This window comes from Xiphophorus couchianus, chromosome 7 (assembly GCF_001444195.1).
Source record: "Xiphophorus couchianus chromosome 7, X_couchianus-1.0, whole genome shotgun sequence".
Taxonomy (NCBI): domain Eukaryota; kingdom Metazoa; phylum Chordata; class Actinopteri; order Cyprinodontiformes; family Poeciliidae; genus Xiphophorus; species Xiphophorus couchianus.
The window spans coordinates 36,922,354-36,935,250 of record NC_040234.1 but is presented as its reverse complement, the minus strand read 5'-3'; the positions used below and the strand labels follow the sequence as shown (position 1 = coordinate 36,935,250).

General features: G+C 40.2%; 1 protein-coding gene across 9 annotated transcripts in view; it reads left to right on the top strand.

Annotated features, from left to right (window-relative positions):
• mlphb (melanophilin b) overlaps positions 1–12,897 on the top strand; it is a 31,420-nt gene that overhangs the window by 2,555 nt on the left and 15,968 nt on the right. For 7 of the 9 annotated variants that reach the window (XR_003596234.1, XR_003596233.1, XM_028023277.1 and 4 more), the window contains 4 exons: positions 616–775; positions 4,853–5,074; positions 6,708–6,847; positions 11,368–11,460. Coding sequence is in view for 7 of the 9 variants with exons in the window: in XM_028023277.1 (XP_027879078.1) it covers positions 651–775; positions 4,853–5,074; positions 6,708–6,847; positions 11,368–11,460 (580 nt within the window). In the remaining 2 variants the exon portion in view is untranslated. The remainder of the gene's footprint in view (positions 1–615; positions 776–4,852; positions 5,075–6,707; positions 6,848–11,367; positions 11,461–12,897) is intronic. The other 2 variants (XM_028023279.1, XM_028023278.1) reach the window with 1 other exon arrangement.

The window sequence follows — 12,897 nt, the reverse complement described above, 5'->3', positions numbered from 1 at the left end:
CATGTTAGCCACATGCTGTTAGCTCCATGTTAACCACATGCTGTTAGCTCCATGTTAGCCGCATGCTGTTAGCTCCATGTTAGAAACATGCTGTTAACTCCATGTTAGCCGCATGGTGTTAGTTCCATGTTAGCCACATGCTGTTAGTTCCATGTTAGAAACATGCTGTTAGCTCCATGTTAGCCACATGCTGTTAGCTCCATGTTAGCCACAGGCTGTTAGTTCCATGTTAGCCACATGCTGTTAGCTCCATGTTAGCCACATGCTGTTAGTTCCATGTTAGCCACATGCTGTTAACTCCATGTTATCCATATCCTGTTAGCTGCATATTAGCCACAATGAGTTGTTGCTGCTGAGACCTGCGGCCTGTGAAACAGGTTGTTTGTTAAATGTTGGTGAATGAACTCCCAGTGGCTCTGCTCCGTTTCTCTGCCTCAAGTCTGCTTCTTAACCAGCTGCTGAAGGTCATCTGGTGGATAAATTCAGCTATTTGAGCCTTTAGGTGTTTAAATTCTCTGAGTTTTCATTTCTTCCACAGATATGTGATAATAACTTAATCTCCGTTTTCTTCACTGAATCTCAAAGAAACATTTTCGGCCTGCTGTCGTCTGCCAGGTGTCATCCGTCGGCCATCTTTGTTCTCCGCCGCCATGCCGACCACCGCTGTGGGCAGGAAGCTGGATTTGTCCAGACTGACGGACGAAGAGGCCAGACACGTGTGGGACGTCGTCCAGAGAGACTTTGACCTGCGGAGGAAGGAGGAGGACCGGCTCGGGTAAATTCAGAAATTTATTCTGTTTGTCAATGATCAGTGGTGGGAACCACTAGCTAAATAGCTTGCTGCGCTAATACCAAAGCACTAATCATAAACATTAGCTACGCTAACGCTAAAGCATTATGACAACATGGTATTTAGCTGAAGCTCATGCTAAAGCGCTAAATTCTTCCATAATGAATCAAAGAAACAATGTAAATATAAACGTCTGAATAATAAAAAAATTCTTAAGTCGATAATCAAAACTTCATCCCAAACTTTATTCAACAAAACAGCCAAGAAAATTAGCGCTGGAAAAATGTACTTTAGTTGAAGCTAAGTGTGCTAAATATAAAATTAGCTATGTATCAGTGGGTTAGTGAACGTGTTTCCATCACTGCTAATTATTTTAGTTTAATTAGTTATTTAGTTTTCAGCAGCTGTTGACAGGAATACACGAGTTGATTAGCATCACATTATTTATCCTGTCAGCAGGAAGTTTAACTCTTTGAGGAGAACACGACTTCTCTGACTTCATCGTGTGAAGTGGAAAGTTTGGTGGAAGGAGGATCTTGGGGCTCGGCTGTTGTTCAGGAGTTCAGCCTTTTACCAACCCAACATGTCTTGGGTTGGTAAAAGGTGACGGCTCACTTCCTGTTCCAACTTGTGAACATGTTTAGAATGAATTAGAGCGGAAACCTGAACCAAGTCTTCCTGTCCAACATCAGTGTCTGACCTCATTAATATGAATGAGGACGAATGAACAAAAATCCCCCTAAACAAACTCCCGACTGTCTGGAAAACCTTCCTAGCAGAGCTGACGACCCTGAAGCTGAGAGATATTAAACCTTAAGAATGAATAAATAGCCGGACGACTGAGGGCTTCGCTAATGTTATCATCTTCACTGCTGTGACCTCTGACCTCTGGAACTGTTCTGGATCCAGAATTCACCTCCCAAAACAGACAGAGGGGCGGGGCCAGCAGAGGACCTCACTGTCGGCCATTTTGTTAGCATTCCTGGCTAGCGCTCTGCTGCAGTTATTTGCTTCCATCTGAATGTTTGTTCCTGTGAAGCTGCTGCTGTTTCTTCCTCTGCGGTTCTGATCCGGTTCTGATTTTCATGTGGTTTCCACATAAAACTGTCCAAACCTCAGCAATGAAAACCAAATATGTTGGTTCACAGTTTGAAATATTTTTGTTTTTCTTTGGTGAGAGAAACAAAAAAGCAACAGGAAGCAAAACGTTTCCTCTGTTTTCTGTTTTGAACAGAACCAAACAGGTTCTGCTCGGCCCACAGTGACAGTGAGTACATTTATTCACTTTAGTTTAAAGAATCAGAAAACAAGCATCAGGGTCAATTTATTATTAGCTGAAATGAAAAACTGAAATAAATCTAAAACCTGATTCTGTCAGACTGAAACGTAACTGAGCTTTAAGGAGGAATTATTACAGATAAAATCCTGTTAGTTTCATAAGATTCAACTTTAACTGCAGAAACATTTAACATTAACATTTCCTTCATCATCATCAACATCATCATGCTAACGACCACAGATCAGTGATCTGACCTGAAACTCCTGAACTCTGTCAGCTGAAGGGTGTACTTACTTCTGTCGTGACTCCATGCTCACAGAAAACGATTCTTATTTTAATAATCTGTGGCCTTAAGGCTCATAAAACATGTAGACGGTGGATCTTCAGAACCTCCATGATTTCTGGTTTCATATCCATAATTTCCTCATGGCGTTGAAACTTTATTCATTAACTTACATAAAACAGGAACTGCTTCGCCATGTTTATGAGGAACGCCATAAAAATGGTGAAGAACAATTTTTTATGGTGTTTGTCATAAAAATATAACAAACCGATTACACTGTAGCAGCTTTATTTTTTTATGAAGAACACTAAACTTTCCATGAAATAAAAACCGTTTCAGTTTGTGGGATCAGAATCTGGTCTGATGTTGGAGAATATTCCTGTTTTTCTGGAAGAAACCATCAAATCTGCCGTGATGCTGATAACAGGAGAAGCTGCAGCGAACCCAGCCGTTCCTGAGAGCCTGAGTTTGTTTGGAAGCTGGAAACGTAAAACTGTCAGTCAGGCAGAGTAAAGAAAACGTCTGGCTGCTGATCCCAGATTCCTCAGGTCCGCTGTGGAGCAGAAACTGCAGTTAATCACAAACAACAGAAACATGGAGCCAGGTCAGCGTTCAAACGCCTGAAAGCAGAAACTAGTTCACACACCAAGAAGTTAAATCTTTATTTCACCAAAGAAAACTAGAAATGTAACTTTTTGGTACAATTTATTATTCAAAAAACCCTCTGACATATGAGTTATCAGCCCAACTGTTTTCCAGTCCAGTTCTGGTCCATTAAACTGAACCAACAGCAGAAATTCAGCCGTGTTTATATTTATAAAAGTCATATTTTCACCAAGTTTTTCATTCATTCATTAATGTCACAGTTTCAAATTAACTATTTAGTTTAAAGTTAAATATTAAGTTAACCTTTAACTTCAAGCTAAATGTTTAGCCCAGAGCTACATATGTAGCTCAGGGTTAGCGTAGCTAGCTGTTTAGTTAGCGGTGGCTAAACCCATCTGAGTGCTAACTGGAGTTTGTTCGCTTTGCTGTTTTCACTCGGTGACTTTATTTCATCCGTCAGTTAAATTCTCTAAAACAAATGAAGTGAACAGCAGAGCATCTAGACGCCGTTTTGTCCCGACATCCGGAGCTGAAACCAGATTCATCCTGATCTCTTCCTGGTGGCTTCGTTGCTTTCTGCTCTGAAGCCGTGGAAGGGAATCCTGTGCTCCAGATTTGTGGGATTTGGAGTTTAATAGTACTGAGAATGTTCAGCTAATTTTACTTTTAAATCATTCAGAGTTTAAACCAAGGCAGCTGTGTGCGCGATGGGGTGAGGAATCATGAACCATGTCCCACTGATCCCAGTGATATGGGCCATAATTTAACCAGTATGGTCCAAACAAAAGCCTTCAAAAAGCAATAAAACTCCCCCGTTCCTTCAGGAATAGTTTCTTATTCCTGTTTTTCAGCCGGGACATTTGGGGCTTGTTATCTGAATAGTTTCCCCTCCGCTGCAGCCAGCGTCTCTCTGAGGGAGGCTTTAACTTCTCCACCAATCAGGCGCTTTACTTTCAGCTCTGCAGCAGAAAACATTCGGCTGGAGGCGGTGAAGTCATCCCAACACCAGAACGGCTGCAGGACGGTGCAAAGATAAACGGGCTTTTCTACACGTTTTCTCAGCTTTGCTTCAGGACTTTTTCTGCTCTGCAGTTTCTCTGTAAACTTGATTGATTGTGTGAAGGAGTGAAAACAACGTAATCCCACTTCTTCCCAGAAAAAGTTGTCTTCTGCTTTTCATCAACTCTTATTTGTTAGAAAAAATAAGTGAAACGATAATCTGCCTGCTGCAGTCGTCCAGGGTGTTTATTTAGCTGTAAAAGCTGCGATCAGCGGCTTGGAAACTCACTTTGACTTCATGTCTGCAGTCTGGAAGAGTTACTGCTTCAACAGTTTGGGGAAAATGTTTGTTTTCCCTGGTTGACTTGTGCTGGACACTGTTAACGTAGCTTAGCATCATACTAGACTTAGTCCTGTAGAATAAACTCACTGAGATCAAGCTACTTTTCACACCGGGGTTTTATGGGGCAGTTCTGAGCACTCAGTATCTGACCTGAAGCAGGGAGATCGGCCTCACTGGAGAGAATCATGGGTCCAAACTAAACACTGCACAAAGCAGAGACAATTTAAGAGAGTTTAAATCATTTATACCAACTAAAATTTTAAGAAAAATCTATTGTTAGTTTTTTAGAGTTTTATTTTTTCATTATTTACATTAAGTATTTCAAAGTTCAGATGAAAACTGAATTATTTAATGTTGATATTTCACTAATGAAAAGGAGTCAGATCATGATTGAGCCACTGCAGTCTGGCTGTTGTCCAAACTGTGATTTAGATACTGACTGCTGATGACTAATCCAAACAACCCAACAAAAGCAAACTGAGTTTTGACTGAAAACATGGAAACATCAGGATTTGTTGCTGAAGGTTCTGGTTTCGTCTGGTTGCTTTCCAGCGAACTGAAGAGTAAAATAGAGAAAGAAGACACCAAGCGGGAGCTGCTGGGGAGCCGGAGCAGCCTGGCCGAGTCCTACTGCATCCGCTGCCTTCAGCCCTTCAGGTTCCTGGTCAACGTCAAGCGTCAGTGTTTGGACTGCCAGCTTTACGTCTGCCGCTCCTGCAGCCGCCTCAGCAGGAGGGAGCAGGGCTGGCTGTGTGAGCCCTGCCACCTGGCCAGGTAAAACGCTCCAGCTGAAACCATCCGTTTCTGTTCCCCTCAGGTCATCACACCAGGAACAGTTCAGATGTTATTCTTGAGTTTTCTGACTCTGATTTGTCAAAGTTTCTCAGGTTTCTCAGTTGGACTCAGTGAAGCAGAAATCACCGAGAACAAACTCAAGTTTCGTTTTAAGGCAGATTTCTGCAGCTCATTTAACATCCATGATTTACTGTCTCCCCAAACCGTCTTTATGGTTCCGGCTGTTCTCTACGGGTCGATGCCTCTCGCCTTTGTTTGCTGCACAGCTGTGAGTCTAAATGATCTGGTGCTGTGACTTCATACCAGAGACGTTTATCAGATGTTTTAATGTTTTCACCTCAGGCTAAGCATCATGACGTACGATCAGAGTCAGTGAGACGATGTTACAGCGTCACGTTTCCTGGATGACATCACCAGCTGTTGGCTAGCACTGCTGCCATGGTTACACATGATAACAACTGCCAAAAATAAGAATGATTAGCAAATGTCTACAAAGAGATGAAACCAGAGCTAATGTAATAGAGCTACCAAAACATGCTAATGTTTAAGCTAAAAAACTCATTTTCTAATCTAGGGAATAATTAAAGATTAAAAGTTAGCTTTGTTTGCTGAGTTCAGTTAGCTATGCTATTTAGCACAGCTTATGTAGCTTAGCTATGATAAACAGCTTAGCTGTCTTTGAACTTGAATTTATTGAATTTGAGGGTCAGTGAATATTAATTAATGTACAATATTTCTGCAAATACACCAGATTTAGCAAGATGCTAATTTCCATCTGTAGCTGCATTAAACAAACACAAAATCACATTAACACAATACCATAACAATAACAAATTAAAACAACAATTAAACCTGATTTTAAATACCAACAGTTTAATGTTAGCATTTACATGATAGCAGCAACTTAGCTTATGGATTTAAGCTTAATGCTATCAGATTTTAGCTTAGCTTTTTCAGGAAATTTGTTTAGCTGCTAACAGCAGATGACTTGGTTTATGTGGTTAGCATTATGAGCTATTAGCTAGCTGCTATTAGCAATTAGCCTCTTTTCAACTTATTGAGCTTAACCATACTAATGTCATCTATATTAGCCTTTTCAGTTTAGCTAGCTATGAGTTAAACAGCTTAAGCTAGTGGACGCTAAAGTCAGCTAGGTGTTTATTGTTGTTTTAAATATTCATATTTTAGAAACACACTGGGATGTTTAAGAATACAAAAATATTCTTTATTATTTCTCTGTTTACAGTTTGTGCAGAAAGTTGGAGGATTTAACTGCCTGAATGTAACGAATTTCTTCTGGTTCCTGCTGACATCCAGCGTTTTTATGACATTTCTGTGTAGTTGTCCTGAGCAGTTCCTGGTTTTTCCAGGATGACTTAAAAGCACATGATTGACATCCTGGCTCTGCGTTTGAACAGAGACTCCTTACGTAACGCGTTCGGCTCACTCTGCAGCCATAAAAATTAATACTTTTAGTTCCTTCCAGCTCCATGTGCAAACCATCATGCTATTGTTTTCTGAAATGTTGCACCAGCAGTTCATGGCTCCACTTCTCCTCCAGAAACTTCCAGAAATTCTGGTTTGGTGTTTCTAAAGCTGGTTTTTCTTCCAGGGTTCTGAAAATTGGTACATTGGAGTGGTACCATGAGAACGTCCGGGCCCGATTCAAGCGCTTCGGCAGCGCCAAGGTGATGCGATCTCTGTTTAAGAGGCTGAGCGGGGAACACAGCCGCTCCCAGAGCGACCCCACAGGTCAGAGCTCCACTAATCTGGTTTACAGGAAACAGCCAAAGATCAGCTTAAAATCTCTGTTCCAAAATCTGCATGAAGTGAGTAAACATGTGACCACCACTTGACTCTAAAAACACTTAGCTAAAAGATTAAGCTCCCACTGATTAACTAAACCTGCTCAGCGGTTAAACAGTGTGGCTGCGGAATGGCTGCCAGGTCCAAGATGGCCGCATGAGGAGGGAAATAATCTAAACTTAAAACCACCAGAGCGTTAGGACGGCCTTCAGTGGAAACGTGAACAAATTACCATCTGTTTCACTTCTCCGTCTGGAAGCCCTGAGGAGTTGCTGCTGGTCCAAAGTTCAATCTGCCGCAGCCAGAAAGCTCGGACGTGGAGTCAGGGAAGTCTGTTTGAGCTTAGCAGGAGAAATCCCCAGAAAATGAACGGCTTCGCAGAGAGTCAGCAGCTGCAAACTGTCAGGAAGCTGCCGGAAAAAATGTGAAGCGAACTCCCACTGAGCCAAACCAGTCTGTCACTGGTTTATGTGTGAACTGCATTATCAGTGGTGGGAACATTTCTGCTAATCCGCTCATAGCGTTGCTAATTGTTCATTTAGCGCTTTAGTATTTTGCTAACGTTGAAAACGTTTTGCACATTTAGCTTCCCCTAAACTCTAAATCACTAATTTATTTGTCTGTTTTATAAACTATCAGATGAACAAAGTTTGACATCCATGTTGGAGTTTTGGTTCTCAACTGTTCTTAGATGTTTAATTCATGCTCTTATTCTGAAGGGAATGAAGCTTCATTTCCTCTCCTCATCCTTTTTTTTCTTCTAAGAAACTTTATTGAGCAAAAGGCAACAAACGAACAGCCACTGTTCATTAAACAAGTATGCAAATGTTCAGATGTATCTTGGTATCAACATGAACTTAGCGCGTTAGCATTAGCTTCCACTAAATACCATGTTGGTGTAGCGCTTTAGCATTAGCAGGAAACGCTAATGTTTTGTTAGCGATACAAAACGCTGTGGATTATTGTCAGGATTTCAAAGACGTTTGACTTTTATTTTGAGTATAAATGTTAATGAACTCAAGCTGACAAACTTTCAATGCTGCTAAAAAGTATTTGCACCCTAAACGTTTTCTTCTCTTTTTACTTTTTGTCAAATTTAAATGTTTGTTAATTATGTTAAAGACTCTGTACTTATTAGCTGCTGCAGGTGCAACAAACAGTTATTAGATTTATGGAGAATTATTTTTCCCATTTAACTTGTTTGGTTTGGATATTTTTGTGTTTTGCACAGATCTGTATTTCTTTAGCAAGAACAAAAAATAAAATAATTTTTAGATTGAATTAAGGTTGTTTTGTTTTTATAAAATATTTGGTTCATTGTTGGAACATGGAAGGATAAATGCATCGTTTCATGCAACCAAACCTCCTTCATTCAAACTGGGCAAACTGGGAGAAATAATTTTCACACAACAGATTTTATCACTTTAGAAGTGAGTCAGACTGTAATTAAACAACTTTGCTTTTAGCTTCATCCTTTAATTTGTCACACATCTGTTGGTTAAAACATTCAGTCTTCTAACAGTAACTCAGCAGGAAAAGCCAGATGTGACACAGGGATTTAATCTCCATTTTTCCTGTTTTTCTCATCCGTCTCACCACAGCTGCTCTTCAGCTCTCAGACTCTCAGGCTTTCTGCCCTCAACTACCAACTGGTGGCCTTCGCACTTCCTGTTTGCTCTTAAAAACACCAGAATCACAGATATTACTGTGGCAAAGAACATGTTTGAAGTCTAAGATGAAGCTGTTTGTTTAACTTTGTTAATCCTTTGAGGATTTGTTTCATGATCTTAAGAACATAAAACACAAAAATCTTCATTTCATGTTCATTTTAAAACTCAAAAGTTGTAAAAAAAAATGTCCTAAATTGTTTTCTGTTAAACTATGATATTGCTTGCTTGCTTCGAACTGTTAGCATAGCTTTAGCTATAGGTTGAAGCTAATTCTGCCAAGTTTTCTTATTTTCACAACCTTTTAGCCAGCTACAACAGAAAAACTAAATTACATTTAATTAAGGTCAGGTGAACTATTTAATCATCTCATCTAGCTAATGCTAAAAGCAGATAGCAGAGATTTTGTGGTTTAGCTCGTTGAGCTAAGACGAGGACTGTTAGCCTTTTAGCTCATCTATATGAGCCAATCATTTTTCACCTCTCTATTTAGCTATAGCATTTTTTAACAATATGGACAGATATAAGTTTTAATAATTTTCTTCACTTTGAACAGATGAGCTAAGATCTTTAGCCTAGCATAAGCAGTTATGTCACCAAAGCTAATAACAGTTAGCTTAGTCTATGTAGCTAAGCAGGGGCGGATCTAGAAAAATATCTATGGGGTGGCAGGAGGGGGGCAAGGATTTTTCAGGGGTGGCAGCATATGGCAGTATTTATATAAACGTCTCATTCTCACATTTAGCTTCCACAGAACTATCACTGGACTTGATTTATTTGTTTCAAAATGAGCTTCATGTAGCACTGAGGAGTAAATAGAATTTCTTAATGTAGTATAGTTAATTATTTTTACGTCTTTTATATTCCTGCTAATTGATATGTATTACTGGATTGGACAGTATCTATTAGTGATGCTTTGTGTCCAGAAAACCATTTTATTCTAATGCAGGACGAGCAGAAATCTGTCATGAAAATATTAGATTATCAGATATATCTATTAAATCTGATTTAAATCAATACCAGAAACTAACGTTTCCCACACAAAGAAGTATCAGAACCACCAAACAGAACATCCAGTCTGTTACATTATGCTGTCAGGCTTGATGTCTATATTGTGATTATTAATCTATTTTGGCCTGAACACAGATTAGCTGATTTAAACTCCTGCTCTACTGATGACTTGGTGAGCAGCTTGTCCTGTTTAGTGCTAGGAACCAAAACACAGCGAACTGCGCAGCATGTTGAGCTTATCAGAGTCAATAGCAGCTAGCAAGTTAGCCTAGCATAACTAGCTCACTGCTCACTTTTTCAATAAATCAAAACTTTTTCCTCACCTGTTATATGTGAAACCTTTGAACCTTGTTATCTATGGCTGTCATACGGTTGAATTAGCCGCTAAATATTGCGTCCTTTTTTTAGATTCTTTGCGTGATTGTGGTATTTTCCTGACCACCAGTATTTCTGACCCAGTGAACAGGATGAGTTACTGATATCCAGTCCAGGAATATTTCCATCCATCCATATACATCAATGCTGCTGCCTCGCGCTTCCCGCTACTCAGCAGTAGGTGTCAGTTTACATTGTGTTGCATTCAATGTTGTCTGAAAAAAGAGATTTGTGCGCTTAATGTCCTATTTGCCATAACTATTTATTGAATTCATTGTCACCAGCTGGGTGGCAACAGGGGTGGCACGGCTCTGAGTTGCCACCCCAGTAGATCCGCCCCTGTAGCTAAGCTGTGTTACATCAGTGGCATTTATGCCTTTGTGGTGTTTATTAAATTGTTTGAGCAACAAATTATGAGAAATAGAGTAAATAAATAGAATACTGTAAAGGTAATGAATGATAGTTTTTATGATGTTTCAGAACAGATGGATTTTATTTGTATGGAGGTAATTTGGTGCCAGAACTATGATATAAATGGAGCTTCAGTATCTTTTTATAGTGACAGATTTTCTCATTAAAATAAAATATGTTCATGTTTGAACAGAAACAGTAGAAATAAAGTCTGAGGGAACTCTTAGTTTTTCCAGAAGTGTTAATCTCAGAGGAATGATGTGTTTTACATTTCATGAAGACGATTAACGGTTTCAGAAACTCGTTGTGTTCCATGAAGCTGCATTCAGAACATACTAACCGGTTCTGGTGGATCCGGGTTTGTTTCAGCTGAAAACGTTTTGATCCACAGCAGAGACTCCTGCTGACGCTGAGTCACCGGCTGGCTCTCTGCGCCGAGCTGCAGCAGCAGGCAGAAACTCTGGCTGCGCCGGCGGCCTTGTGATCTTCCTCACATGTCTCTGATTTTGTGCCGGGCTCAGCGGAGCGAAGAGGAGGAGGCAGAACGTTCTCATGTTCTCTGAGGAATGCAGCATTATGATGATTATTATGAAACCGTCATAAATGTTAACAGAACCAGAACCGGCTCCGCATCACATGCTGCGACTCATGTGACCATCTGGATTAAATTCAACACACACACACACACACACACACACACAGGGAGTTCTGCTCTGCGGTCCGCCGGGCCCTCAGAGCTCGGAGGGAGTCCTGCTGTTAGCGTAGCCTGCTAACAGAGCTTCATTTAATCTCAGCTGTTATCATCATGACTTCATGTAGAAATGACTCTTTAACCTGATGATCTGTCAGGATAATAAAATTTAATGTTACTCTTTATTACTGCAGGAAATGTCAGATTATTAAGGAGTTTCTAATCATTTTTATGTGTGAGTTTAATCACAGCTAACATGGCCGTGACCTCACTTCCTGTTCCTGCCTGTTTCTTCCTGTTTCTGCTTCCAGAGCGCCCAGAGTTTGACACCCGCAGCGAGCCGGAGCGCCACAGTGAGTCCATGTTCTCCAGTCGTTTTATTAAAACTCATCTTTTCCAACCAGGTAGGAATGATTTATGATCATAGAGTTTATGTTTATCTGGCTGATTACAGTTTGATTTTCTTTATGACTCATAATTTATTAAAGTCCATCAAACATTATGAAGCAACAGCAGAAAGATGGAATAAATATTTTCTGTTATTTAAACGTCTGAAGTTCAGATTTAATCTCCTGCAGAAACAGAAACAGAAAATACTGAGAAAGTTTTATTCTCTAATATTTTCCATCAATAAGACGAGTTTCCAGGCTGATCCAGTCCAACAGAACCGGGCCAGAGACGGGGCATATTTATTTATGAAGAAGCCGAACCTGGATCAGAACCTGGATCAGAACCTGAATCTCTGATCATTTTTCTGCTTATTTGCTCTCTCTGGTTCTGGCTGTTCAGATTTTTTCCCAAGCTGTCGGGTGAAATCACTCTGTCAGGTTTATTCAGATGAAAAGCCGAACAGGCAGAGACAACACACCAGTTTTATACCAAGGATCCAAAACCTGGAGACGTTCTGGTTCTGGTTCTGCTGCAGGAAACAACTTCCAACCTTCTGCATGTCTCCCAAACAGCTTCTTTTGCTGAGAGTTCACAAACATTTAATATAACATAATCAGCAGATGTTAATATGTAGTAATTTTCCACCACAGAACCTGGTTACGTAACCATGGCAACCAGGCGTTTTTCCAACTTTGAGCTATCTGATTAGCATCTCAAAAGCTAAAATAACATGTGAACTCTGAGCCCAGTTGAACAGGAGGCTTCATGCTGCAGAGCAGCAAAAGCAAAGGAAGTGGATTAGCAGAGCTAGCTAACAGCTGATGAGGTCATCCAGGATCTTCCTGTGGAATATCTTCTCTGCTGCCTTCATACTGATCTGTTAGCATGTTAGCATGAGACTGCTAAACAGCAGCAGTCTTCAGTCAGAGGCCTCTTCAGATTTGTTGAACACTGGCTGCTACTGGAGAATCTCCTCCATGTTTGGATGAAAAGATGAGGAGTTAATGTTCATTAAGCTGCTAGCAGCTTACAGCTATCAGTTGACAGCTGTTAGCAGTAGCTATTAGCTATTTGCTGTTAGCAGTTAGCTGTGTAGTAAAGTCCAGGTGAACCTTCAGGTCTAAATATTAAAGCGGTTCTGCTGCAGTCCAGCGGGTCGGGCACAGAACGGTTCTGATCGGTCAGTTCCGTCCGTCTGCCTCCATTTTGTTTCTCCAGTTTGAGCTCAGAAGGAAACAAGAAGCTTCATGGGACCGATGAAACATTTACAGCTTAATAACAGTCATTAGTTTGATGGAAACTGATTAAATGTTTGTTTCTTAGTAAACTAATTATTTTGTTCTTGATATGTATGCACATGTTTTTCTGTCATACCTTTTGCTTCTTCTCTTGTTTTTTAAAAACCTGAAATAAATAAAAAAAATGAATTTTAATGTTTTTAATGTGAAACT